Source organism: Xiphophorus hellerii, chromosome 23, assembly GCF_003331165.1.
Source record: "Xiphophorus hellerii strain 12219 chromosome 23, Xiphophorus_hellerii-4.1, whole genome shotgun sequence".
NCBI classification, from domain to species: domain Eukaryota; kingdom Metazoa; phylum Chordata; class Actinopteri; order Cyprinodontiformes; family Poeciliidae; genus Xiphophorus; species Xiphophorus hellerii.
Window position 1 is genome coordinate 6,611,318 of NC_045694.1, and position 27,479 is coordinate 6,638,796.

At 38.5% G+C, this 27,479-nt stretch overlaps 2 protein-coding genes across 2 annotated transcripts; one reads left to right on the forward strand and one right to left on the reverse strand.

Annotated features, from left to right (window-relative positions):
* Positions 1 to 1,373: 1,373 nt before the first annotated feature.
* foxo4 (forkhead box O4) lies at positions 1,374 to 12,060 on the reverse strand. Its single transcript, XM_032554373.1, has 3 exons — positions 10,260 to 12,060; positions 5,421 to 6,864; positions 1,374 to 4,659 (listed from the first exon to the last, which is right to left on the reverse strand). Exons 1-2 carry the CDS (start codon positions 10,710 to 10,712, stop codon positions 5,440 to 5,442), a joined length of 1,878 nt encoding a protein of 625 aa, XP_032410264.1. The 5' UTR covers positions 10,713 to 12,060; the 3' UTR covers positions 1,374 to 4,659; positions 5,421 to 5,439.
* A 2,740-nt stretch (positions 12,061 to 14,800) lies between these two features.
* Positions 14,801 to 22,887, forward strand: ubl3b (ubiquitin-like 3b). The gene is made up of 6 exons (XM_032555309.1): positions 14,801 to 14,964; positions 15,487 to 15,591; positions 18,900 to 19,008; positions 20,290 to 20,376; positions 21,341 to 21,418; positions 21,607 to 22,887. The coding sequence occupies exons 2-6, from the start codon at positions 15,565 to 15,567 to the stop codon at positions 21,657 to 21,659; spliced, it is 354 nt and encodes a 117-aa protein (XP_032411200.1). The 5' UTR covers positions 14,801 to 14,964; positions 15,487 to 15,564; the 3' UTR covers positions 21,660 to 22,887.
* The last annotated feature ends 4,592 nt before the right edge of the window (positions 22,888 to 27,479 follow it).

Here is a 27,479-nt window from a genome sequence, read left to right on the forward strand (position 1 = left end):
TTCTCACATGGAGCTGGAAAAAATGTTTGCAGCTTCAGTTTTTATGTTGTAAGTTTGCACTGAGTTCAAGTTCCACCATGTTTATCTCCAAGCAAACATGCTAATTTATCAGAGATATTGCTGCAACCAGATCAGCCACTTATCAAATCAAGGACTGGAGTTTCAGAGTTCCCAAGAAAGTCCAAAGAGTTCTTGCTCAAGGATAACAAGCAGGCAGGTGTGAGTCAAGAAGGCCACTTGAGGCCACTTATCTCCAAAACAAAACAAAAAAAACATCGAGGACGGATTGAGAGAAAGAAGCACCGAGACTGGCATAAAGCTTTGCTTTTCAGATCCATTTTAGCACCAGGGCAATTTAAAGGAACATACAATAAACAAGCAAATTGATAATCTGTTTATTATTAATTGATCCCAACTCTAAACTGATGTGTTTTTAGCTTTGATTTAAAGGAAGTCAAAACTGCCGAAACACTGATGGAAGTAACAGATTAATGGAAGTAACAAACTTTAATTAATCTGGAAGTTTGTTACAAATTAATGTTCCAGATTAGATGCAGAATACTGCTTTTCCATGTTTGGTTCTGGTTCTGGGGGTGTAGAGTAGACCAGAACCAGAAGAGCTGAGTGGTCTGCTAGGTTGATGCAACAGCTCCAGGGGTACCCAAAGTCTGTCCTGGAGGGCCGGCATCCTGCATGTTTTAGTTCTGTCCCTGGTGGTAGTAACGACCTTTTCAGCATGCCAATGTTCTTCTTATGCCTTCTAACGAGCCATCACTGGATCCAACTGCATTAAACCAGGGAGAGAACTAAAACATGCCGGATGACGGCCCTTGAGGACCCACTTTGGGCCCCATTGATTAAAGTCTAGTCCATACATTTGAAAAAAGATAAAACACACGGATGAGTTTCTCGAAATCTTGTTGGGGACATTCATCCTTTAATCTTAGAAATGTTCTTCAGGTGACAAAAGGCCGACTTTGTAACTGTCTTTATGTGTCTGAAGCTTCAAGTCCATCGCTACACCCAGATTTCAGGCTTGATCACTAATTTCTAGCTGTAATAAGTCCAAATTAACTTGTTCCTCAATAAATTCCTACAATTTGTATTATAAAACTGCAGTAAACTTTAAAAGCATTTGAGAAACCTCGACTCTACTTAGACGCTGTTTGATTTAAAATGTAAATTTATATTACGTTGATATAAACAATTATTGATTTTATTGAAGTGTTAACTCTATGCATAAAACAAATTTACGTAAATCTAAACGTACCGTCCTCATGTTTATCTCAGAAACTAACGGAAGTAGCTGAAGCAACAGCGCCCTCTGGTGGCAGATCTTGAAGTCTGCCGCGTCACAAATGAGTGAAACCAAGTGGGTTAAACATTTTATTGAATTGATTTCTGCATCTCTACTTTTATCTCTGGCTGACTTTACAAAGTGTAAAGAAAAGAAGAAACAAAAACAAAGAGGAGGGAAAAGAAGAAAAAGAAAATATTCACATGATTAAAAACCATAAACATTAATTGGCTTCTGCACAACCCATCGTTCCCCTACGCCAACTTTTATTGCTGTAACAAATGGGGGGGAAAGTTAAAAACATACAGGACCTAACTGCTACTCACAATAACAGAAGAATAAGAACAAGCAGAAAGTTGTGTCAGCGTTGGAGGAGATACAAGCCAGGTAATAAACACCACAGAGGCAGCGACCGTAAACTGGAGAAAGAGAAGCTGCTGCAGCCTCAGCTGGGAATTATCAGATATTAAACAAAAACAAGCCTGGTTGCATATATGACTAAAATAATTACTGATATTACTTAATAAAAATCATGCATAAGTAAAGAAGTTTGACTTTTGCTTCAGAGTTAAATTGTACATGTAAGAACAAAACAAAAAACAAAACGTTCTGGTTGCATCCTAACTATAATCCAAAATACAAAGGCCCTGATATGCACCGACTGCACTGATATCATCTAGCACCATCATTTGCAAAAACAAAAACAAGATATAAAACATTTGTGGGGAGGGAAAGGAGAGTTCTTTAACATTTTTTTTTGTTTGTTTTTTTTGTGTTTTTTTTAACAATCCTACTGTGAAAAAATGAGTTCAAGATGCAGGGTGGGTTTTATTTCTGAGCACAGAATCAACAAAAACAAAATGTTAAAAGACGGGAGATGATAGGTTTAAGTATTGCTACAAAGCAACATCGTGCTCTAGTGTTTCGGATATTGGCAGATATAAAAAAAAAAAAAGTACAACTAGCACTGATTCGCATGGCTGAACAACTAAACATGAATACTCTTTAAAGAAAAAAACAAAACAGGAAGTTTAATTTTAGATCAGCTCTTTTTTTTTTCTCAGAGGAAATTAAATCAAAGACATGGCATGTTGGGTTTCCAGTCTTGTGCAAAATAAATATCCGATTACATCTGCACGCAGCTGTTTTCCTGCTTCTGAGAGGTAACTCGTTTTGAGATGAGAACCGGCAGATTTTCAGAGTAAAACAAATAAAAAGCGCGAGGCAGGTGGCTGGGAATCGTAGCTGACATGATCAAGTATTCGCCTCCTTTATCTTCCCAATAAAAAAAATAAAATAAAAATCACATTACAGGTCTGCTTTGCGAAGCTTATGTACACAGAAGATGTTGTGTCAGGCCCAAGCGCTTTTTAAATGCCATGCAAATATTAGTGTTCCTTTGGTTATGTAAAAAAAAAAAAAAATCCACATGCATTTTGTCCTTTACAAAAATAAAAGTATAGAAAAATCACCGTTAAAAATCTGAGAATGCTTCTTCCACTGTAAAAAAAACAACACATCACTTGTCATTAGTAATATACGTATTAATATCTGATTTATCATCTCAATCTAAATTGTATATTAAAACTATAATCAAATATATTCTTTTCTGGTACCTCTCACACTGTCATTTAATTGCTTTCATGTTAGTATTTAAAAATTAAAGTGTGAGAGGAAACTCTTACAAGCTCCTGCTCCGTACAAAAAAAATAAAGGAAAGCAGTTTTGCAGCGCCTTGTCAAAAATACTCATCCTTTTAGAAACTTTTCCATAAAGCCACAAACTTAAATGTTTTATTGGGATTTTATGTGAAAAAGTAGAATAAAGTGGTGTAAAAATGTGATCAGGTAAAGAAAATAAATATGAAAAGTGTGGCATGCATCTATGTTAGGCCATGTTTCATAATTTACACCTTAAAATCTTGTAAAACTTTCCTCAAAAGTCAATTAATTTGTAAATGAAACAGAAAAAGTGTTGGGTTGTTTTGCATATTTTGTGGGACGTACACAGTAAAACGTGAAAATCGGAGTTTTAAAATTTATCCAAAAAAATGATAATTTCTGGATTTTTAAAAACAGAAGCCGACAAAAACAAATGTGCAAATATGCCAAATGCCAAGTGTCTCTGAACCACGCTGGCCGAACTGCCAAACAGTTCGGCCAGCGAACTACTAGAACTACTGCAAAAGGTAATTCAACGCCACACTTTTCAGATATTTGCAAAGAAAAATTTTCCACCTTTCACATAAAATCCCAATAGAACACATTGCAGTTTGTTTTTGTAACAAAACGCGAGACGTTTAGTGAGGATGAATACTTTTCCAAGGAACCGTACCAGGAGAACGTTCAACAACAAAAACCTTCGATTTCCTTCAAGCTTTTGTTTCTGTCTCCTGAGAAATCTGCATAGCGTGCCGTCAAGTACAGGTGCAACGTGTTCATTTCATTGTCTCTTTTAAAAGATTATATACTCTTTTTATTATTATTTGTTGAAACGATATAAACAAATTTTTACAGTTTGGGGTCCCTGTGCGGCAGGAAACCTAAGTGCTTTGAAAATGCACAGACTCAAAGAGGAAAACCCAAAAACAACAACGATAAGAGAGCGGAGGCATCCTGGCGTGTAATACTTTGAAATGCCCACATACGTTCGATTTCTTCATTTTGTTAGTTCAACTGCACCTCAGGAATTTAGGAGAAAACAAAAACACCCTCTAGCTGGTTTCTATCATAGCACACTTGTCAAAAAATGCCAAACAGAAGGAAAACAACTCCAACCGAGTTAAATTTACAGGGTCGATGTAAAGCCACCGAAAGGTCGTCCAGTCCGTTAGTCTTCCCGATCTCAACTCTCTCTGGGGTCTGTGCAGCTTGATCGCTCGCACGTCTTTCAGTCGATCGCACGGCAACGCGTCGAGCGAGCGCTGGTGCAAAACTGGCCAAAAAACAACAAAAATAAAGTGTTCAGAACCAGCGCCAGCCTGATCTGGACGTACCATCTCCACAGCTGCTGCGGCGTAACATGACATGAAATGCAACCTCTGATGATTTGTCTTTACACTCCAAAAAATATCTTTTTTTTTCTTTTCTTTTTTTCTTTTTTTTACACAAATAAAAATAATAACAATAATAATAATAAAGTCATCAGTTCCGGTTCTTAAGAAAGCAGCCAAATTGTTGCCAAGTGTTATTAAGAAAAATCATTTAGAGAAAAATAAAAAGAAAGCAGTAGCCTCCCTGTAACCGCACGTCTTGGCAAGTGACGTGAGGTCAGACGTTGGATTGGCTGTTTTCATCCAGCAGGGGGCGGTGCACCAGTTGTTCTGCTGTTTTAGTGAGGTTAAGTTGACTGGAGGTGAGATCCTGCAAGACAAGACACAATCGATGCAAGAGTGAGTCATAACCGCTCACTGGATCATAAATATGTGGATCAATGTGCGAGAGAAATGTAGATGAATAAAATGGCTGCTGTCGGGACCGAAACCGCATGAGACGTAGAAGGAAAATATGTCAGACGATGTGGACGAGCTGCTGCTTTGACACAGTTTACTTAGTGAACACAGAAAGTGCGAACAAGACGAAGGAACTTCGCCACGTCATCGTTTTTTATTTTTAAGCAGTAATGAGGCACACTGGCAAAAGCCTAAACTGCTGCTGCACTAGTTACTCAATTTGTTGTTGCTAGGTAACCAAAGAATGAGTGAGTTAGTTGATTCCAACAACCTAGAGGAAGTTGAAGAGCTAAAGTCCTTCCTCTGCCTACATGCCCCAGAATGCTGTGCAGTTCTTGTTCGGAGTTCAGTGTACTTATTGAATCTCTTGATATTGATCACTTGTCTATCGTGATAGATGTTGTTATTGATTTATTGTCCTGCCTTAGGTGGTAATATCATGGCAAAATATTAAAAGATTCAAGGCATTTGAAAATGTTTGTAAGGAATTACATTACAAGTGATGTTAGCTGGTTTAAATGCATTTTTTCAAGGCGGATGGATTGTGAAAAATCCGATTTTAACTCAAAGTTTAGCTGCTTTTTTCCAGTTTGTGGTGATTCTGCAGCTTTTTACTCTTTAAGCAGTTTAAATAAGAATCGTCTGTAAGGTAAAGCAGAGGAGTTGGCGTACCTGATGAGGTTCTGCTGGATTAGCTGGGTACCCAGCTGTGGGCCGAGCCCTGCGTGTTGGTCGGCCCCGTGTAGCCTTGGCCTCCGGGCAGGATGGGGTCAAAGTTGAAATCCATGCCGTCTCCGTCCATGAGGTCGCTGTTGATGATGTAATCCACGTCGCAGTCCAGGTTCTCGGTGAACATGTCTATGTCCAGGTCCGTGGGCAGTCGCTCCTGACCGGGCTGGAACCCTGTCGGAGCGCCAAACGGACCAACCGCCGGCAGGCTCAGGCTCTGATTGGCTGCTGGGGCCGGAGCGGGGGCGGTGTGATGAGCGCTGATGGTTTGCACCTGGTGGGTTTTGAGAGCAGAGAGGGGAGTCGGGTCCTGGGAGAGTCCGGACAGGATCATCCCCAGTCCGATTTGATGCTGCTGGTGGTTGTGGCGGAAATGCTGCTGTGGCGGCGGCTGCATCTGGGTCTGCATCGCCATCGGCGCCACGGTGTTCGCCTCCAGCGCTTTGTTCAGCTGCAGCTGAGCGGGTTTGGCTCGCACGCCCAAACCCATCTGACCCAGACCTCCAGAGTTCGCCATGAGCGGGCCGACCTGGGCCATTAGCACGTCACTGGGCGGAGGGGAGTCAGAGGTCAGCAGCACCTCCAGGCTGGAGGGAACATGGCCGCCGTAGTGGCCGCCACCGTGAGCGCTGGAGCTACTCATGGGGTTGAAGAGGGAGTTGCTGAAGGACGCCGGCGGCTCTTTGAGGGAGACGGCGGGCTGGGCGGCAGAGTGCGCCTGGTGGAAGGAGGTGAAGCCGGAGCCGCGCGGCAGCAAGGTGGAAGCGGAGGGCAGTGGCGTGGGCGGTGCCGGCGGCGCCGTGCTGGGACTGGCCGAGCCCTGCTGCGCCGTCATCAGGGTGAGGTTGTCGATCAGGTCCAGCTCCTCCATGACGGTCTCTGTGAGCGTCGGGGTCAGGCTGCTGGAGGCGTAGCGGCCCAGCAGGCCGTCGTCAGGCAGGCTGTCATCGTCCTCCTGGCCTGGGGCGATGGGCGACAGGCGGCCGCTCAGGGTGCTGGCGTTGGAGCTGGTGCGTGGGCGGAAGGTGGTCCACATGTCAGCATCGTCCAGGCTGCCACGCGATGACGGGCTGCTGCTGTTCACGCCCCACTTGGGGAACTGCTGCGACGAGTTGGGGCTCTCAGCGCCAGCAGAACCGCCGCCGCCGTCTCCCTGCAGCACGCCGCCACCACCACCGGCCGCTCCAGCCTGCTTCTTGGTCTGCTTGGCTCGTATGCGGCTCTTCAGCAGCTTGCTGCTGTTGTCCATGGAGACGGCTCGGCGGCGGGGGGCTTTCCCCGTCTTCCCACCCTCGGGGTTGAGCATCCACCAGGAGCTCTTCCCGGTGGACTCATTGTGAACCCTCAAGAACTTATTGTGGAGTGATAAGTTGTGGCGGATTGAATTCTGGGAAAAAAGAATAAGAGCAAAATCAGAAAAATTAAACTTTACAAAACAAAAAACTCTCAGTTACGTCTGAAAAAGGGCTGGACAACATGGCTGAAAACATATCACGATACTAGCGTTTCATATCAGTCGATATCAATAATTATGATCAGTTTTTTGTTTTAAATATATGAAATACTGCCAAACTGTTGGCGTGACCTTTTCTGTTTTATCCACAGTTTTCATTTTTAAACAGTTATGACACACGGTGGCAAAACCTGAAACTGCTGCTGTGCCAGTTACTCAACTTATTGTTGCTAGGTAACCAAACAGTGAGTTAGTTGATTATTCTATATATTAATAAGAATATTCTATCAAAGTCCAAAACAGCAAAAGCTATAAAACACCCTGGGAACCCAAGGAGTTCATTGGCGAAAAAAGAATCCAGATTTTTCCAAAAATTAATTTTCAAAAGCCAAAAATTTGATAAATATATTTAGCTGTGGAGCTGCACACAAGATACATTTTGGGCATGTTACTCAACGAGTTGTTGCTAGGTAACCACCAGTTACTCAGAAGGTTGTTGCTAGGTAACCAAAGAATGACAGGCCTAGTTGATTCCACTGTGAAAAGTTCAGAGAATATTCTATCAGATTATCTATCGATATTGATCACGTGACAATCCCGACGGATATCGTTATTGATTTATTATCCCTCAATTAATCGTTTACTGGAGTATACAGAGTCAAGAAAGAAAATTTGCTAAAAAAAACAATATTCAGAGCAGTAATTAAGCCAAATTTGTACAAAAATATATATACTGCGCATTTGAAATAAAAAATGTAAACATATTCTCAAGTTGTATAGTTTTAGCTGCACCTGGTTCAAATTTTGTAAAAAAATAAATAAATAAAAATCTCCTACTTCTTAGGTTAATGCAAAAAATAATCACCAGATCAGACCTACACTGTACTGATGTTAAGTCAAGCAGAAAGGCTGACTTTAGATGAGGAGTATTTTTTATCTGCGGATGCATCATTTGCTTCAAATATAAAGCGTTAACTAAAGGAACGCTATCTTACTGTATGTTAGGCAATAAATGTTTATTTTATTATTTAAAAAATCCAATAAATATGGGCTGCTCAGTGGAGCAGTTGGTAGCACTGTTGCCTTGCGGAAAGAAGGTCCTGGGTTCGATTCCCGGCCCAGAATCTTTCTGCATGGAGTTTGCATGTTCTCCCTGTTCATGCATGGGTTCTCTCCGGGTACTCCGGCTTCCTCTAACAGTCCAAAAACATGACATTTTTTAAATTGGTTTCTCTAAATTCTCCATAGGTGTGAGTGTATGTGTGTTCATGGTTGTTTGTCCTGTCTGCCTCTGTGAACCCCGCCTCTCGCCCTGAACGTTAGCTGGAGATAGGCACCAGCAGCCCTCCTGACCCCACTAGGGACAATAATGTAAAGAAAATGGATGGATTTGACTCTTAATTTAGTTATAATATTGTACAAAAAGGCTTCAGTAAAAATATTTTTGGCTCAGTAATTGTCAGAATAATTGCTCTGAATCTGGAACATTATGAGGGAAAAATCTGATCTGGACCTGGTAATCAGAAATCCAGTAAAATCTAAATTACTTTCTTAAATTTACCTTCATAATGCATAAAAATTAAAATAAAGAACGCAGATGGTTGGTGTGAAATCTTTAGAGGCGTTTTAAGAACACAGCGGCCTCCCTATCGGACATAAGGTCATGGAGGTTTCCTGTTATGGCTGCAAAGATACAGAGTTAAATATTTTTCCACTGCAGAACGGGCCAAAGTTTTAAAGCCTTCTTCATGGCCCTGTTTCTTATCCAGATGTCAGAGAAACTGCCTGCCAGCTGGCTGAAAGATGTTCACAAGACTTTTCCACAACATTCAAGAAACACAAATTCTGTTGCTTAGCAACAGGAAGTCATTACTCTAAGTCCACACTTTTTAAAACCAGAGTGCTATGAGTGAAGTCTAAGTTTGAAAACAAACTAGATGATCAATATTTTTTTCCAATATAGGTTGCAATTTTCTAGCCAATCACAGATATCCCAAAATTAAGGAGTCAATTTTTCCTAATTCCTGCGTCTGTTTTGGCCTGCATGGCTTTCCATACAGAGTGGCGACAAATTAAAGGTGGAACAAAACAATCAGCTGTTCAAAGAACAACTTTTACATGTTCTTCAGCATGTATTGCTCTTAAATTAAATTTAAAAAAATGCTAGATGTGCTTTGCTTGGAAAAGCAAGCAACATGCAACTTCTGAAGATTAAAAATTATTTTTATTCTTACACCTGGATGCAGTTTCTCACCTCCCCAGCATAGTAAAGAGTTTAATAATATTAGATTTAATCAAGGGAATAAATCCTGTTTCTATGTTACAGTGCAACTGATTTGGCTTTTAAAGTTTAAATTCAGTTTCAATTAACTTCAACTTTGAAGTGATTTTTTTATTATTATTTTGATCCTTAATTAGCATATTAGTGATGTTTATTTAGGTGGTATGGATCATAAGTCTGTAGCAGTTAATTTTGTTAAGGTAAAAAAAAGAAATCCACATTTTCCCCAACTTATTTCACTGAAAGATTTTCGCTCTCTCTTACAGCGTCTGCGTTTTAAATCTTAAATCTGTACCATATTAATTTTTTTTTAATTGTTAATGTAGTAACAGCTACTTCACTTTGTCAAATTCTTTCCTATCTATAGATTCCTAATGTTTTTGTTATTGTTGTCCTTTTTTAAATATACTTTTAGCTATACAATGATTTGATCTTCCCTTTCCTATAAAAAATTGACCTTCTCTACCCGTTTAATTAGAAAAATTGTATGTTTAGTTTATTGTTGAGTAGTGAAAAGAGAAATACAATGACTACTTTTTTGTAGTTTTAGAAATTCTTTTGGCATACAAGTAATTTTGACTTGACAATTTTGGCTTGTGTGACAAAATATTTTGAACACCACTGTTCTATACAGTTGTGTGGATAATATAGTTTTATATTTCTACTTTAAATATTTTCCCATATGCTCTTATTCCAAGCATATACAGAATAATTAAAGTCAATCGTTTTCCAGACTGCATAGGGACCCTGTACTTAATCGTGGTACCCTTCATGTCTGAGGTGTTTCCCTGCTGCTGCACACATGGCTTAAATGAATGGATGATTAACAGGCTTCTGCTGCAGCTGAATGCATGCTAAGGAGGGAATGCAATAATTGTAATCAGTTGTTCAGGGTGGGAAACATCTAAAACAATAATAATCTCATAAAATGCAACCATAGATCTTTCCTAATCTTAAATTATCTTGTAGTTTTGACTTTGTTTTGATTTGTTGTGCAAAAAAATAAGTCATTATGCGCAAGAGGCTGTTTACTTTTGCTAGGGCTCACCTTCCAGCCGGCAGAGCTGTTGCTGTCTCCTTTATCTCTGAAGTAAGGCACAGTTTTCACCATCCAGTCGTAGATCTGAGCCAGGGTCAGCCTCTTTTCTGGCGAGTTCTCGATGGCCTGGCTTATCAGATCCGCGTAGCTCTGGTTCCCCCACGCGTTGCGCCTGGAGGATCCTTTGCGGGGCGTCGCTCCGGCTCCGCCCACGCCGGCCACAACCCCGCCCTCCTCCGCCGCCGCGGCGGCAGCGGCTTTCTCAGGCTCGGAGATGATTTGCTGCGGTTCGGGCTTGTCCTCGTCCGCTGCGGGCGGGGTCCCGGCGGCGGACTCGGCGCCATCCGCCCCTTCTACTTTGACAGCCGAGATGTCGGGCCTCGGGAGCGGCCATGTGCAGGAGCGGGGTCTGCTCTGCGGCTCAAAGTCGGGATCGATGGGGGGCATTGAAGACTCCTCCATGCTGGTTCTCTAAACTCCCTCTGACAAAGTTCTGTTCTCCTAAAACATTTACCTTTTTAATATTTAAATGTAAATTAAAAAGTTTTTGACATAAATATATACCTCAGTCACAACAGGGGGGCTTCAACTAAGGGGCCTAGAAAGGAGACGCAATAATCTGGACACACCAATGGCCTCTGTTAATCCTCAGATTGGAGATTAGGGAACCCAAATAATCTCCTTAATAGTAACTATCATAAACCTTCCGATTTATATATATAGAAGAAGTCTCTTTGTTTCAATGAAACACAAACAACAGTGAAGGAGTGTGAATGAGAACCGAAACATCTGGATCTACAGAGGTTTCTGCTCATATTAAAAAAAAAAAAAGTTCGTTAAGTATTCAAAGTTTTTAAAAACCACCAAAGTAATATTTTAGAAATGAGTGAAAATATCTTTCTATACCAAATTTCCAGATTTTTTTTTTCTTACTTTTCCGTCAAAAACATGTTTTATGTTTGAAGAGCACGATTGCAAATAAAAACAAACAAAAAGTAGCAGGAATATAAAAATCAGCAGTCACTAACCAGCGCGGCTGAATTAGAGTTAACAGTAAAAATGTCCAAGGAGCGACTTTGTGCAAACAATCCTGAGACTTTGTCCACTGTCTCTGTGTCCCGGCTGGGATTTAAACATCCAAACTTATGTCTAAAATAGACAAAAGGAGAAGGGAATGTGCTTTACTCTAACCTTGATAAAGTTTATTGTAGTAAAAAAAATAAGAAGTGTTAAAAAAAACTTTAAAAAAACGCAGTCCTGAAGTCCGTGCCTTAGGTCCGCTCCATGCGCCACATTGCGGCCAGGCGCATGTCACCAACTGCCATGTTTCTCCCAGTCTTGCCGCCTCACACGGCGGTCAAACACTTCACACACCGCCCCGCTCCAAACTAAACTCCAGACTGATGGTCGCCTTCGTGGACTCGGTGAAGGAATCCTACAGTTTGTTCCAGGGAACTCAGCGGAGGTCGGTCGTCAGCGGGTCTGTCGGCTCCAAGTCGCCGCCGCACTTTCCAAACAGCACGATAGCCACCGTAACGCTAGCTGCTTAAGCTCCTGCTACTCCAGAGTTTACAATCCGTGAAAAAGTCCGCGAAAAACCTCGGATAGGCTCCACCGAGCAGCCGTTTCAGATCCTAGACGAGTTTTGAGAAACTTTCTGTCGTCGTAGCGATCCAAATATCCGCTTCTTCGCTCTCTTTTTGACTTATTTTGCTTTGTTTTGTTTTGACTCGAGGCGAAGACTCCCTTCTGACGTCTGTTTACCACTGTTAGGCAACGCGATCTGCGCCTGCGCCCTGCGGAACTCTGGGAAACGGAGTCCCCCCATGTGTCAGACATAAACAGCAGCTCCAAGAGGCGACATGTACCTGTATTATGTAACTGTTTATGAAAGACTGCTGAGTACACTTTGTCCGTTTAAGATGATTACTGGCAATTAAACAGGTTAGAGCGGTAATTGCTCTCGGAGCTCTAGACCGTACCGGTTTATATTTACGAATTATTGTGATTTATGTCACATGACTAAATATAGACTATTAAGACTGCCATAAAATAGGACAAATAAAATTACATATATAAAACAGGGGAATAAAGAGTGAACAGAAACAACTATTAAATTAACTTGACTACAAAAACAGTCATAAATAAAAAAAACAATATATTAAAAATGTATATTTTGAAATATCTTTATATAAAAAAACACACACAAAGTTTTCAGGAAATATCAAGCCAAAATTGTTGTTGTTGCTTAGGGTCTAAATACAGAAGACAATAATCATTATAATGGCATATATTTATGTGCTTTATTATGATTATTGTTAAATAACATTTCCCACAAATATTTTTAAGAATGACTGCCATTCCATTTTTTTAATTATGCTATATAGGGGCTGTATTAAGGCACTATTCTGCACTTCCTGTGTAGATGTGCATGATCTATCTATCTATGCATGCTAGTATTCTCCAGGTAATGTCTGTACTTTTAACAGTAATGCATGCACATGTCTGTTCTCAAAAGGTCACTGCTGGAAATATTCTCCAATATGCCACTTTAAAAAAAAAATGAAGGTGGAATAACAGATTGGTGACGCTAGAACATTACTTTTCCATGAATTGCTTGGCTTTATTTGTTTATTGCCTATATTTTGTCATTTATTGCTGTTTTAAATTGCCTGTTATATAACTGAAATGCTAACCTAGGTTGCAAATTAGATTGTACTCTAAATGCTATGCTGCACAGTACTTCTTAATGCTTTTCTTTATGCAGCAAATCAATAAAATCCACATGCTGGATTTGAAAAAGGGGTAATGGCTTATTAATTTTAATCCAGCATACACCCCAGCAGAATGGCAGATCCTCTCTTGATTTTCAGCACCAGCTAAACTTTTAACTGCACTTCTTTTCATCTCTGAGCCAGTTCTGATCGATGGATAAACCCATGAAAAGGTAAGTAAATTGTCATAGTTAGTCTTCATTGATCGTCTATCTTTAGTATTTTGTTATTTGAGCCTCTATAATACTGAAAAATATTCCACTTTTGTACACTAAGAAGTGACGACTGTAGTTTATCTGCATGTTAATCTAACAGCATATGTTTGTGGTTTAACCTCTGAGTAGCTTTTTGTGTCGTAATCCTGATTCATCTTGCATACCAGTGACTCTTCCTGTCCATTGAGATGAACAGTAACACGCCCCACCGAAACTGCACTTAATCTCCATCTTTAATATTTGCTTTTAAACCTGCGCCGCTCCTCGTTAGTTGAGTCATGCCTGAGACGGCGCTACTGAGAGGTTTCCTGTTTGGGACGGTCCACTGGCTCCAGGTGTCTGGCTGCCAGGTGCAGACCCACTCTGCCTGTTCCTGGCACACTAACCTGAAAGCACTTGTGGTGACGTAAAGGAAACCAACCACCAGTCTGAGTTTTTCTTTCATGTCAGTCAAATTTCTCTATTGGATCCAGTATCATTATGGATTAAAGATCCTGTAAGTTAGAATTTTTGGATTCAAATATCTGGGGATAGTTATATTGTCCAATCTAGAAAGCTCTACTCAAAGATGTTGGTTTGTAACTAGTTATATTTATTCTACTTTACATTGCATAACTTTTTTAAAATATGTATTTTTGGGTGTTTTTGTTGGTCTTACTTGAATAAAATTTCTGGATATTCTACCCAACAAACTGATTTGTTTTACCCAAATATTCACCAGACACAGACACACGCCTGCATGTTTTGTTAAAGTTTCGTAAGTTTTATGTTGAAAGAAACTGATTTGAAAACTGTTTTCTTTTGCCTGATTTTGATATTTATGATAATAATTTTTATTTTGGTCCTTATTTTCAGTGCAGTACAGACTGCTGCAGAAGAGCTTTCCTGCCAACAGGCATCTTGATCTTCAATAACTCTTTGAAGAATCTAAATTAATGATTTACAACAACATTTAATTTCCCTTTGGGATTAATAAAGTGTTTTTAAATTTGAATGTAAAATACCAAACTTTTCATATAACTTTACATTCTGGTTTGTCTGATTACGGAATTTTTAAATATTAAATTATTGATGTTTTGATCAGATCAATACTTGAGTCACCTTTTTCCAAATGCTTTTTAACTCTTGAGTAATTTCTTGGATGGTTAATTTAGGTTTACTTGAGTAAAAATATGTTGAAGTAGTGCTACTATTACTTGAGTAAAATTTTTGGGTGCTCTACCCACCTTTGGTCAAACATTAGATGTCTAAATTTTTAATAGGCGGACGCCCTTTTGTCAAAAAAGACAGAATTCTGATTTTAATCTCGGAATTCAAACTTTTTTTCAGAAACATGACTTTTTTCAAAAAAAATAATGCTAACGTTAATCACACTGTTCAGAATCTCAGAGATCCACTGAGATCAAACATCTGAATGTTTAATCCCACATTTCTAAGATTAAAGTCAGAATTCTTTTTTTTTTTTTTTTTTTTTTTACAGTGTGCCTAATCCTCTTCCCGTAAAATGCAGTTTAAGGGTCAGAGCGAAGCTTTGTTATTGTAGACTTCAATTCCCATAAGCCTTTGCTAACATCCGGTGTCTTCCCGTCCATTAGCATCCAAGAAACCCGAACCAACCTAACGATATCCATCTGCAGTCCTTCGAGAACATACGTCGTTAAACTACTTCATGTCGATCGTTGATTTTAACTGAATGAAAGATTTTATCCGATTCATCAGATGCAGGTGAGGCCAAAGGCCCAGAAACATCGTCATTTCTCAGGTTTTGGTTAGCCAGCGATAGCATCAGTGACAGCTAAGCTAACAGAGAAGCTAATGCTACCGTTAGCATAGACCTGAAGTCGAGATTTGTCAGGACAGGACACAATGCTTATTGGTATGCTCTGACAAAATTCGATTTCTTGCACCAAAAACCTATAAATATTCATTCCGGTTTAAGCAAATAAGTAGCTATGGTGGTTTACTGTTGCTAAAAACGAAATTGTAGCCTACGAGCTAGTTTTATTGCATGTTAACTGCTGGAATCTGGCAGAAGCCGCTGAGCTCCGCGAACGTGTTTCTTTATAACTTTATTTCGCTTTGCTGCATCAGCTGTTTGATTAATAGATTACATTTGACTGACACTGCAGTGAAGTTGTCTGTAGTGTTAGCAGCATGCCAGCTCAGCGGGTCGCAGTGTGAGTGCGGTGCAGTTTTGGTGCCAGGCTGTGGGATCCAGCCTCACAGTGTTGGTGTTGTTTGTGCCAGGGCTTTGGCCCCGTCTCCAGCAGCTGAAGCGCACCCGTCCTGTCCTCTCTGCTCCACGGCCTTCCTCCTGTCTGAGCCATGACCACCCAGATGGATAATGATTTGGTGAGTGCAACCTGAACAATAACAACAGTGAGCAAAAAGATGTTTTAATCAGCCATCATTGTGTATGATTGCCATGGCGTTTCAAGCAGCAGCTCAAGTTGGGATAATTTAAGTGTTTTGGGTTTCGGTCGGACGTGGAAGGGGGGTTGTGGATTAGCCAACTTCCACAAACACTTATCTGGGATCGTGACGGCTGTTCCCGTGAACACCATCTGTCTAATCTCGGTTAAACGCTGGCCTACTTTCCTTTCAAGGTTTAGGTACCAATTGATTGTACCCTCTTTGTGTGCTGCCCCCAATTTCAACCAAAATATTTGTCACATGTTAAGTCAGATTATTTAGTCAAGCGACACTGGAATTTGGAATATAAATGTCTTTATATTGGATCTTTTCAAATGACTAAACCAGAACATTTCTGTTTTTTATTTGAATTGCTACCTACTGATTTGTCTTTGGCTAAATCTGATGTATTGTTTTTGTTTTTCCAAGGGCTAATGCATAAATTTGAACATTCTGCAGGTTCTTTTGTAGAAATGGTTTTAAATCCAACAGAAAATGCATTGTAAATATTATTGTTCCATTTGATTTTTACTCACAACTGGCCTCGCAATAATAAATTTTACTGGATGATAAATTGTCTCAGAATTAATTTTGATAAACGATAATATTGTTGTTTAGAGACCATTTCCAAGTAATATAATGTGATGCAATAATAATAATACAAGAAGTTTATTGATTTTCAAAGATCAATAAACTTCCACTTTCAATGAACATTTAACACTGGAACTGGATAATATTTTAAATATATAAAATAAATAAACAAAACAACAAATAAAATAAATTATGAAGTCTCTGTTAACAAAATTGTCCTTTAAAAGAAGAGATAGTTGAGACTAAAGCACCAGATTGAAGACTTTTGTCATACAGTTTTTGGTAGACAGAAAAGAGAAAAACAATAAATCATGGAAATGGAAATTATTGAGCTCATTTTAATTTATTATGCAATTAATTGATTTATTGTATATTGCAACAGGCCTACTCAAAAAGTGCATTAACATATAGGGACAAATGTTTGTATTGTTTAATAATGCTGGCAGTTCTCAATTTAGATTTATTTAATGAAAAAAAAGGATATAAATCTCTTTTTCATCAATACATCAGTCGTTTTTTTAAAGAGTTTACTTGGTAATATTATGTTATATTCACATGTTTCATCTGAAAAAATTAACATATATTCTATTGCTGTCCATTAGGAAGTTATGGTTGATAATATTTTCACAAAAACAGCCAAACACAAACCTTTGTCTCCTTCAGGGCTCCAAAATCCATAAAACAGGCAATTATAAGCGTGTTTCTGTTGTAAAACATTTATTCGGATTAGAAAAACATTTCAGGAATTTGTGATGTATGCTGTTGCCATGGGCAACCAGGCAGGTTTGACTTTGTTTTTATTTCGCTGGGGATAAAAGTGAACAAAGCCTGTTGATGACGATGATGATGACACACACGTGCAACCAAACGGCGAGGTTATCCGGTTCACAGGGACCCTCAGGGCGAGACGGTGTGGGGGCGGTGGGTTGTGTTTGTAAACAGATCAGGAAGCGGGGTCGACCCCTTTCTCTCCCTGACGTCACACTCATTCAGCTAAGTCGCTTTGTTCTGCTTGCTGTGATTTATCAAAAGAAGAAAGTTCATGGACCGCCTGCTAATCAGTGGCAAATGTCAGGAAAGGCTTTCACCTGGGTCGCTCTCAATAACAAACGCTTTATGATGGATTCTTTTATGAAGCTATAAACCAGACTCATAAAGATGCAATTTTACCAGAAAAATGTTTTAAAATCAAAAGAAAATAAAAATTAATGAGGGGGAAAAGCTTTGATAGTTATCCACATCATGTGGTTCGGTCTTCGAAATACCCTCACTACCTCAGTTGTTTCAGAGTTTTTGTATACTGACAATAATTTGTTGCTGATGTGTTAAAAGATGAAGTATTTCCTTATCTGTAAAACAGATACCAAATTATAACTTCACAACATGCTCAACATTCTTCATTTTATGTTTTTGGGTTGGAGGTCTCATAAAATTGCTACTTTATTCCGACTTTATTCTGCTAATATTGTGACATTATTCTAGTATCATTTCGACTTTACTGTAAAATTTTATTGTAATGATATTGTCACTTTATTCTCATGATAAAAAAATAATCGTAGCTTGACGCTACTAGTGCTGGACGATATGGCTGAAAAACGGATCACGATATAAGCATTTCATATCAATCAATATCTATAATTAATGATTAGTTTTTAAATATATGAAATGCTGCCAAACTGGTGGCATCATCCTTTCTCTTTTTTTTTTATTCGGCTTTCACTCCACTCTGCTGTTTTTTATTTTTAAACAGTTATGAGGCACTGTGGCGAAACCTGAAACTGCTGCTGTGGCAGTTACTCTACAAGTTGTTGCTAGGTAACCAAAGAGTGAGTGAGTTGCTAGGTAACCAAAGAGTGAGTGAGTTGCTAGGTAACCAAAGAGTGAGTGAGTTCTGGGTTGAATTTCAGTGAATATTCTCTATAAAGAACATTGAATGTTATATCAGACGTATTATCTATTGATATTGATTACGTGCCTTTTGTGATACAGATTATTGATTTATTGAACAGCCCTGTCTGATCCCTATATTCTGTCATTGAGTTGACCAGAATTCAAAGTCCAATTAAATACAAACTGTAAAACTCGCTTGTCAAACAAGATGGCTACCTTAGGCATGCTGACGTTACGCTGAACTATGGAAACCCAAAAATTAAATCTTCAAAAGCCAAAAATTTGATGAATTAATTCAGCCTCTCTGTTACAAACCCTTCTCAACTAAACCCACTATCAGCCTTTGACTCCATGTTAAATTAATAACCCGGCGCTGTCTGGGACACCTGGGGTTATCGCATTAGCCTGACGGTCCGGAGCGGAGCGGCAGCACCCTGACACCAAAGGGGCCATGTTCTCCCTCCTAACCCCACCCTCATCTGTTGTTGTCTCTGGCACCAAGGGCTCACTTCACCGTAAGCCCCCTCCAAACAAAGTCAGCCAGTCAAAGAGAGGAGATCTGCTGTGGATAAATCTAATTAGACTGGAATGCCCGTCTCCTCTGAGCTTTCGGAAGGTCACCTCATGCCAGAAGAGGTTAGAGGAAGTGCAAGAGTTTCAACGCTGATAATTGGGAAGATTGCATCTGTATGAACGCCGTTTGACTCGGATGCTACGAGTTCTGGGTTTGGACGCACTGAGATGTTTTCATTTGTTGTTTTTTTTAGGTGCATCTCCGCCTTATCCTGGTCAGCGGCAAAACACAAGACTTCACTTTCTCTCCAAACGACTCGGCCACAGACATCGCCAAGCATGTGTTTGACCACTGGCCTGCAGGTACGTTGTATGGATTCTATAATTTGAACATTTCCTTTATGTAAACCTTCAGTTATCCTCCTGATATTGCTATACATTTTTGATGACACAAATGTCAGTTGACTGAACGCTGTATATTTTATATTATATTGTTGAAGAATAACATGTGCGTACACATATTCTTGATACAAAGTGAAAATAGTCTACATTATCTGTATGAAGTATGTCAGTTTTATCCAATAAGATGCAGGCGGTCAGTGAATAAGTCTTCTATTGAAGTACATTTAATCCAAAGTGTGGGATATTGTAAATTATGTTGCACTTCACCAAATAATAATCTAGTATATTTCTATCTAGTACACTTTCACATTTCCACCAGGTGTGGCCAAAGTGTGACCCAGGGGCCATTTTTGGCCCTTGAAATAATTTTTGATTGATCAAAAGTCAAGAAGAATAAAAATTTGGCCAACAAAATAAAAATCTACCAATGACCCCAAATATTTTAAATTGTCTGTTTATCTTGTAATAAGGCAACAGTCTAAAGCCTTTTTTATGTTTCGAAACTTTAAGGATGTATAAATGTAATAAAAATGTAACTTATTGAGCAAATTAAACTAAAGTCAAAGAAAAATTACATTTGCATTTTTAGTTTAATAAATTTTGTGGCCCGTGAGTTGTTTAAATTTGCCAATTTTGGCCCCAGGGGAAAAAAGTTTTTTAAATTTCCCAGTTAATTGTAAATGTCAATAAACCTTTTTAAACATTAATGTTTTAAAGGGGATCTGTTATGCAAAATTCACTATTTGCACATTTTTGTTCTTCCATTTGGGTCTGAATTGCTTCTAAAAACAGTTTAAAAAATCTGGAATGCTAAGTCACATTCCATGGACATTGCGCCGTTACCTAGCAACCCCTGCCAAGCCCAGGCCGTTACCTAGCAACCCAAACGGAACTCAAGAACATGTGGTCAACTGGTTTTATGGATCTATGCACTGTAAAATAGCTGCTGGAAAAGACGAGTGTTTAGTTGTTGATTTACCATCCAGAAATCAATTGCTACATTTGGTTGTACAGGAGGCTCACTTTCTGCTTTTCAAAGACGTATGGTTGCACAGCAGCAGCTTGCTAGCAGAAAAAAATAGATTAAAATTAGATATGGTCCCAAAAAGTTGGAGATTTTATTTTCATGCCATATTCGCACAGCCCTATATTCAATTTCTTGGTCAAAATACTTACTAGTCTAATAAATGTGCACACGGTGTAGAAGAACGATACACTTTGTTTTTTCTTTTTCTGTGACAGGATGGGAGGAAGAGCAGGTGAGCAGTCCCAGTATACTGCGCCTCATTTTCCAGGGGCGCTTCCTTCATGGCAACGTTACGCTGGGAGGTGAGACCATCTCTAATGCAACCCAGTCACACCGACAATCAATAAAACTGTATTTGTAGAGCAGTTTTCATACAGCCAAAGTGCTTAAAACTGTTTAAAAAAGTAAGAGGTACAGAACAGAAGGAAATATGATCAAAAATGAACAAACTAACCAAACAAATAATGTTCATCTAATGGAGAAAATAAAAACGGTTTGCACCAAATCTTTAGGAACATTTTTGACGACGGATTTTACTTTAAATTTGAGCTAAATGAAGTGAGCTGCAGCTGCAGTCTTCCTTTATCTAAGCAGGTTGTGATTTAAGAAATTAACGGCCAAGCCTTGCCAAAGCGGTCTAAGGAGCAAATGAATGTGATCATCTGTTTTCTTTAAACTCATTAAGCAGTTGACCTTTCGACCCCGCTACTCTCCGCCTGATCTCCACCTGCGCTCACTGGCTCGAAGTCAAATGAACGGGTTGATTGTTGGTTGACTAATCACTAGTCTGATTTACCAATCTGTAACATTCAAGGTGTAACGTGATAAAATAAAGCAGAAACGTTTCAATACTGAATGTAAATAAATATATATATAGAGAGAGAGAGAGAGAGAGAGAGAGAGAGAGAGAGAGAGAGAGAGAGAGAGAGAGAGAGAGAGAGAGAGAGAGAGAGATTTCTATATATATATTTATATAAATTGATTGATTGATTATTGGCCCAGAAATGAGTTTTACTGATGATAAAACAAAACTTAAAACAACCCGGTTTAGTGAAATTGAGGCGACGCGGCTATAATTTGTTATTTGAATTTTCAACAATTACATGCGGATTAAAAACATTTCATTCAGATGATTAATATTTTCAAAGGCTAGGCTAAAATCTCATCATCTAAAAGTAATTTTGTGCAAAAAATGTAATGCACATGTTTTGTATAGAGAAGCATAATTAATAAAACAGTTTACTGATGTTTGTTTCCTGTTTGAAGCTCTGAAACTGCCACCGGGACGAACAACCGTCATGCACTTGGTTGCCAGGGAGACTCTTCCAGAGCCCAACTCTCATGGTTAGTGTTGTCATAAACCGAGAGAGTTTTCCTTCCAAGATTTAATTTGTTGACTGGAATATTTAGTAAATATTTTCATGTTTGGAACAAACTAAGGCAGAGATTCTTTGCTCATCCTGTTTACGGCTGGAGCTTCTCATCGACTCGAGGTTTTAAATCTGCACGTCTCTCCTGTCTTGTCTTTGTAGGTCAGAGGAACAGAGAAAAAACCACAGAAAGCAACTGCTGCCTCCTCTTGTAAAGCATCCGAAACCCCCTTCCCTCCTCCTACCCCGACATCGTGCAAACTAAACATAACGCGCACCTAAACATGCACAAACTCCCTCACTTTTTTCTCCTGCTGCTCGCCTCTTCGCCTGCAGATCTGGAAGAAATCACAGGAAAGTCCCATTTCGGGGACGCTTCGGTTGAACTCTTGTCCGATCTGAGGCATTTTTTTTCTGTTGTTGTTGTTTTTATTCGTGCCAATATACCCCACCAACACAATTTTTACTGTCAGCATTACTTCCTGTAGCCATTTCTTTTTAATTTTAAGATTTCACCGATACACGCTCTCTGCCACCCATGAGGTGTTTTTAAAAAGTTGGCATTTTTAGTGTTAAAGACCCGGAAGCTCACAGCTTTTTAACGGACTTATAAAGGATTTTGTGGGCTCTGAGCCGCCTCTACTATTTACATGGACAATTCCCCGGGTCCTGCTGCACTTAACCTGTCTAATTATGAAGTGTTTATTGGTTAATCTCCTCCTTCAACATTGTTTTTATTCTTTTTTTTTTTTTTTTTTTCTCTCACGTAGTAGAAAATTTGCCAAAAATTTTCTGCAGAACTAACTGAACTGCCTGCGTTTGTTCGTTTCTGTCGGAGAAGCTTTGGCGAAGAGAAACTGTTTTGGATCCACGGATTCGTTTGGTATTTTGTTGTAATAACGGCAGGTGAGTAGAAACAAAAGCGGAAAAACAAGACGGGAGGGAGAGATGGTGTTAGTTTAATTCTCCTTCCAACCAATGGAGGCTCTTAACGAGGCAGAATATTGATGGATGGGGGGAAAACAGGAAAGCAGGGTAGGTTTTCGCCTCCCTTTCATTTTGGATACCGTCTATATTTCATGTTTGCCTTTTATTGTGGAATTCATTAATATCATTAATAAGGAAATTTAAATATATCAATTTTTATCTTGTGTATAGGTATTTGTTGAGTTTGTGTGCGAGTTTGTCTGAGGGTGTGTGATGCACGTTGCATACTGTGTGAGGACTAGTGAGATTTTTATTTTGAAGTGGTGCACTGTGACAGGCTGCGGAAACCTTTCGATTCCTTCCATTGAGTGTCCTTTGGTTTGTGTTTTTGTCAATCAGTGTCACTGCTATGAAGTTTTAGCTCAGTATGAATAAATGTAAAAAAAAAAACTAAAATGCAATGTGGTCAACATAAAAGCTTGTATTATAAATTAATAAATCTTTACATAAGGCAGATTCTTTGGGTTCAGATTCATTTTTTTTCAGTTTTTGGGTTTTTAATTTTCAACACAGAATCAGAAAACGTACTAAGCTCGTGGCGCTTGGTAGTCATTCATGCAGCCGGCCGCCACTGTTTTTGAGTCAAAAAATGTTTAAAGTTGACAGGAAATTTGAAAATATTACTTGATAGTTATGCATTTTTGGAATACTGGAATATTAATACCCAAACACCAACTATTAAGTCTTAAAAAAGACAATAATTGAAAAAACTAAGATAAATTAACAATGCTCAGCCTGGTGGCCTGCCAGGCTTACAGTACACTGAGGGAAACCTAGCAGAAAATCATGTCGCAAATAGACTTTGGTTGGGATCTTAGATCATTTCTAAAGATATTAAATTGGTTCAACAATTTATAAAATTCTCCTATTCAAAATTGTATCACCCATTTCCTCACTTGTTCCTTCAAAAATGTATAATACATTATTTTTTTCACATTTTGTTACATTAAAAGTACGGATGAAATGATAAATTTGATTGTGATTAATTATTGAAATTATCTTCTAATTTAGTAATCGATTAATTGTGAACTGACTCAACAAAAGGTCATTTGCTGAAAACAACATATTCACAGCAGCAATTGATTCAAAACTGTACGAAACATTTGCATTTAATATTTAAACACCTCAGCTTCTAAAGTTTCAGCCAAAACTCCTCAAGTTGTAGAGTTTTAGCTTCACTTGCTTCAGATTTACTAAAGGAATGTTATTACATTTACTATTAGGCCATAAAATGTTTTCTTATTTAAAAAAAGGAATAGAATTATTTTTGATTTTTTTTAATGCATTTCTTGCATAAAAAGCTTAAATGGTTGAATGAAAAACCTGTAGCATGTGGCACTTTTTTTATCTGATTAATCAATTATCAAAATGATAAATAGATTGATTACTACAATAATAGTTACAGCCATGATTACAACTCCAAACTTCAGTTCATTTTACATGTGAGACCAACACAGTGTGGTGCATATTAGACTTTATAGCAGTTTCTCAAAGAGGACGCCTCAGAAAGTTGTAGGGAAGATAAGAAATAAAAAACAAAAACAAATTGAAGCGCTCATGATTTTTTTTAAATATGTTTTTTGTTTGTTTTTATCAGGAGGAACAGGACCAGAACTGTAGCAAAGAAACTATCACTCCTCTTTGTCCATTAATACAAAAACTAATGCTGCAAACTTAATCCAAGACTGAATGGTCAATCCAAAACTCATCAGTTTCTGTTTAACTGATTTTATTCAGTGAATGTCCTCTTCAGATAGGTGGTGTATTGTTCTATTTGGCCTGTAGGTGGCAGTGTCCCTCTGTTAGCCTAATGCGGGATCCTAAATAAGGTGTTTAAAAAATCTCTTAAGTAGTCCGGAACTAGGAATAAAAGCCTAATACTACAGCGTGGTATTTGGTTTTTGAAAGTTTAGAGGCATAAAAACATAATTTAACAGTTTGAGCGTCGCATGGAAAGCTGTCATCACTGCGTGCTGAGGAGTTAAAAGTTTCCACCGAGCTGAACTTCAGCAGCTGTTTTCTGGTCTGCTGCTACTTAACTCTGGCAGAGATTCTCAACAATCCTCAAATCTCTCAACAAACGGCTCTTTCACAATGCAGCGAGGAGACGTTTGCCACAGTTTCCACTTATCTGGAGTCGTTTTTCCTGGGTGTTTCTGCAGAGAGTGACGGAGTCGGAGCAGGAGTTGACCACAGAGGTGATCAGCTGCGTCTTAACAAGAGTCCAGGGAGGCGATTTGTTGAGCTGTCGGCTACCGAAACCTCCCACAGTTCCTGCAACCTCTGCAGGATGAATTTCTTTCTGTGGCTGACATGACTCAAAGCGCGCCTGCAGCCAGAGTCTAGACGAAATGAAAAGACTTCCTGATTTTTATTTAAAGGCCTCAGACCAGGGGTGGCTAAAATGTGGCCCCTGGATTGATTTTGTGTGGCCCTTGACTGAATGGTTGACCCTACAACACTTTTTGTAATTTCCATCAAGAGTTCATATCTTCTTAAGCAGAAAATATGAAGTATAATACAAATAATTTTTCTTTTATTATCATTTTATTTCTATCTCATAATAAGTTTGGTCAGTTTTTATTTAAAAACAAACTTTGCTACATCCATCCATTTTATTTGGCTAAATAAAGCTAAGTTTGTGAAAGAAACTTTTTGAAAAATCTAAATTGAGTTACAACAACATTTAATTTCCCTTTGACAAAGTAAATTTGAATTTTCATTTTTGTTGCTTGGAATAAACTAAAACCATTTCATAGGCTTACATTTAAAATAATAAGCCCAAAAAGTTAAGTGACTGTAAATGGAAAGGCAAACATAAAATATTTTATTCGCTGTTGTCCAGGTAAAAGAGAAATAATTCGCAATGATATTTCTGTTTTCTAATTGGGAAGAAAAATCTTGCTCCTTGTGGCGACTTGTCCAGCGTGACCGAAATCTCTCGCTGGAGATGGGCACCAGGCCCCCTGCGGGCCCCACTAGGGACAAGGGTGTAAGAAAATGAATGGATGATGGAATTTGGCCCCTGAATACTTTCAACTTGGGGATTTTGGCCGTCGGTCCAAAAAGTTTGGACTTTGAAAATCTGCAGAAACAGATGCTCAAATTGGCCAATAGGACTACAAATGTTATTCAAAAAATACTTTTCATGTTTAACGGCGCTGAAAATGACCTGACAGAAAAACAAATCGACTAATTTCACTTCAGAAGAATGTTATTAATCAGAAAATTAATTAAATTAGAGTTGCGACTAACGATTATTTTGACGATTAATTGATTAATCAGATAAACCCATTGCCACATTCTGCAGATTTTTTATATAACCACTTAAATTCTCTTTTTTAAATAAGGAAATAGCATTTATTGCCTAAAATGCAATATGACAGCATTAGAGTTTAGATAATGTCTTTGCTAGTCATTTCTAGCAAAGGATGCATCAGCATCTTAAAGAAAATACTTTTAATATCGACATATGAAATTATCTTTAGTTGTTTTTATTAATAATATGACAGAAAATGTGCTTAATAGATTTTCTTTACAGAATTTGAACTGGGTGAAGCTAAAAAAGAGTTTTGGATAGAACATATTTGCAATGTTTTTGTTTTTTATCTTCAATGAAAAATGTATATTTTTTTACAGTCCTGGTTTTATTGCAGCTCTGACTGTGTTATTCTTTTATCATACGGCTTTTTTAACATCTGTATACTCCAGTTAATGATTAATCAATTACTAAATTCTATGAAAATTCTGTCAACTATTGATTAATCCCTAAATTAAATGTTCAATCCATATTACGTTTCATCAAATAGTTGCCGCAGATGATGATGCTGCGGGCAGGAAGGAAGATATTTGCATTACAACGTATTCCAAAAATCCTTGGTAAGATTTTGTTTATGTTTGGATTTACAGTAATTGTTTGAACAGATCAACATTTGCCCCTTCAGGCATCTGGAAACTGTGCGTAAAGATGAAACAGACTTCTGGAAACTCACAATACTTTTTTATTTCAATTGATGTCACAAGGGAGTAGTTAGTGTGTTTGACATTAAAGCCATGACATCATCATCATCATCATCATCATTTGGGTTTTCCAAAAGTGTCTTAAGGTGTAGCAACATTAGTGTGTTCAAATGTTTCAGTTTAAACAAACATTTCCTCATTATTATGACATTTACCAACAGCAAATAATATTAGTAATCCTAAAAGACATTAAAGAGGAAAAGTTTGCAAATGTAAGCTTTATCAAAAACAGAAAGTTTTAAGTCATTTACTAAAACGCAAGAAGCCTGTTAATAGAAACTGGGAGTTTGTTCCAGGAGGGAGGAGTATGAAAACCATAGTACTGGTTCCCAGTCCACACCAGTACCAGCAGAAAACCCACATCCTGAGTTTTGAAGCTTATATGACTGATAAATTCTCAACAGTCTTAGATGACGGCAAAAACTACAGAATAACCGCTGATATGGTTAATATGGGGAGCAGCATTAGCATCACTTTATGAAGTCCAGATATTATTTATCATATTTATTTCATCTTCTGGCTAATGCTAAATATTTGTTTCTAATGCAGCATCGATGTCCATACAAGTGAGGAGTTTAAGTCAAGGAAAACCTTGAATGAGCCAGTTGGTTAGCGTGCAGTCTTGGTTTTAAAACAAAAAAACTTAAAGGAGAAGAATTATGTGGAGATTTTATTTCTCCAGTAAATTTAACAAAATTCAACAGGATCTTTTGTCAAAAACTCCAGACACAAGAAGAGGCCTCAATAATCACCTAGATCAATACCTACCTGACAAACAGACCACAGTTTGTGAAACTGAAGGACTGTGTGTCCAACCAGGTGGTTAGCAGCACAGGAGTACCACAGGGAACTGTACTCACACAGTGAGGACCTGATCCTTCAGGTCCAGTTTTATCAAAACCAGCTGTGAAAACAATTCAATTCAGAGTGAACTCTGAAGTTCACTCTGTGCACTTCAGCACAAAACAAACTCCTGTCATCTGCAGAAATACTCGGATGACTCTGCAGTTGTCGGGTGGATCAGAGAC

Coding starts and splice junctions, on each gene's coding strand:
- foxo4 (XM_032554373.1), bottom strand. CDS start 10,712: ATGGAGGAGTCTTCAATGCCCCCCATCGATCCCGACTTTGAGCCGCAG. Junction 6,865..10,259: donor ACAGCTCTGCCGGCTGGAAG/GTGAGCCCTAGC, acceptor CTTTTTTCCCAG/AATTCAATCCGCCACAACTT.
- ubl3b (XM_032555309.1), top strand. CDS start 15,565: ATGACCACCCAGATGGATAATGATTTG. Junction 15,592..18,899: donor CCCAGATGGATAATGATTTG/GTGAGTGCAACC, acceptor TGTTTTTTTTAG/GTGCATCTCCGCCTTATCCT. Junction 21,419..21,606: donor TCCAGAGCCCAACTCTCATG/GTTAGTGTTGTC, acceptor TTGTCTTTGTAG/GTCAGAGGAACAGAGAAAAA.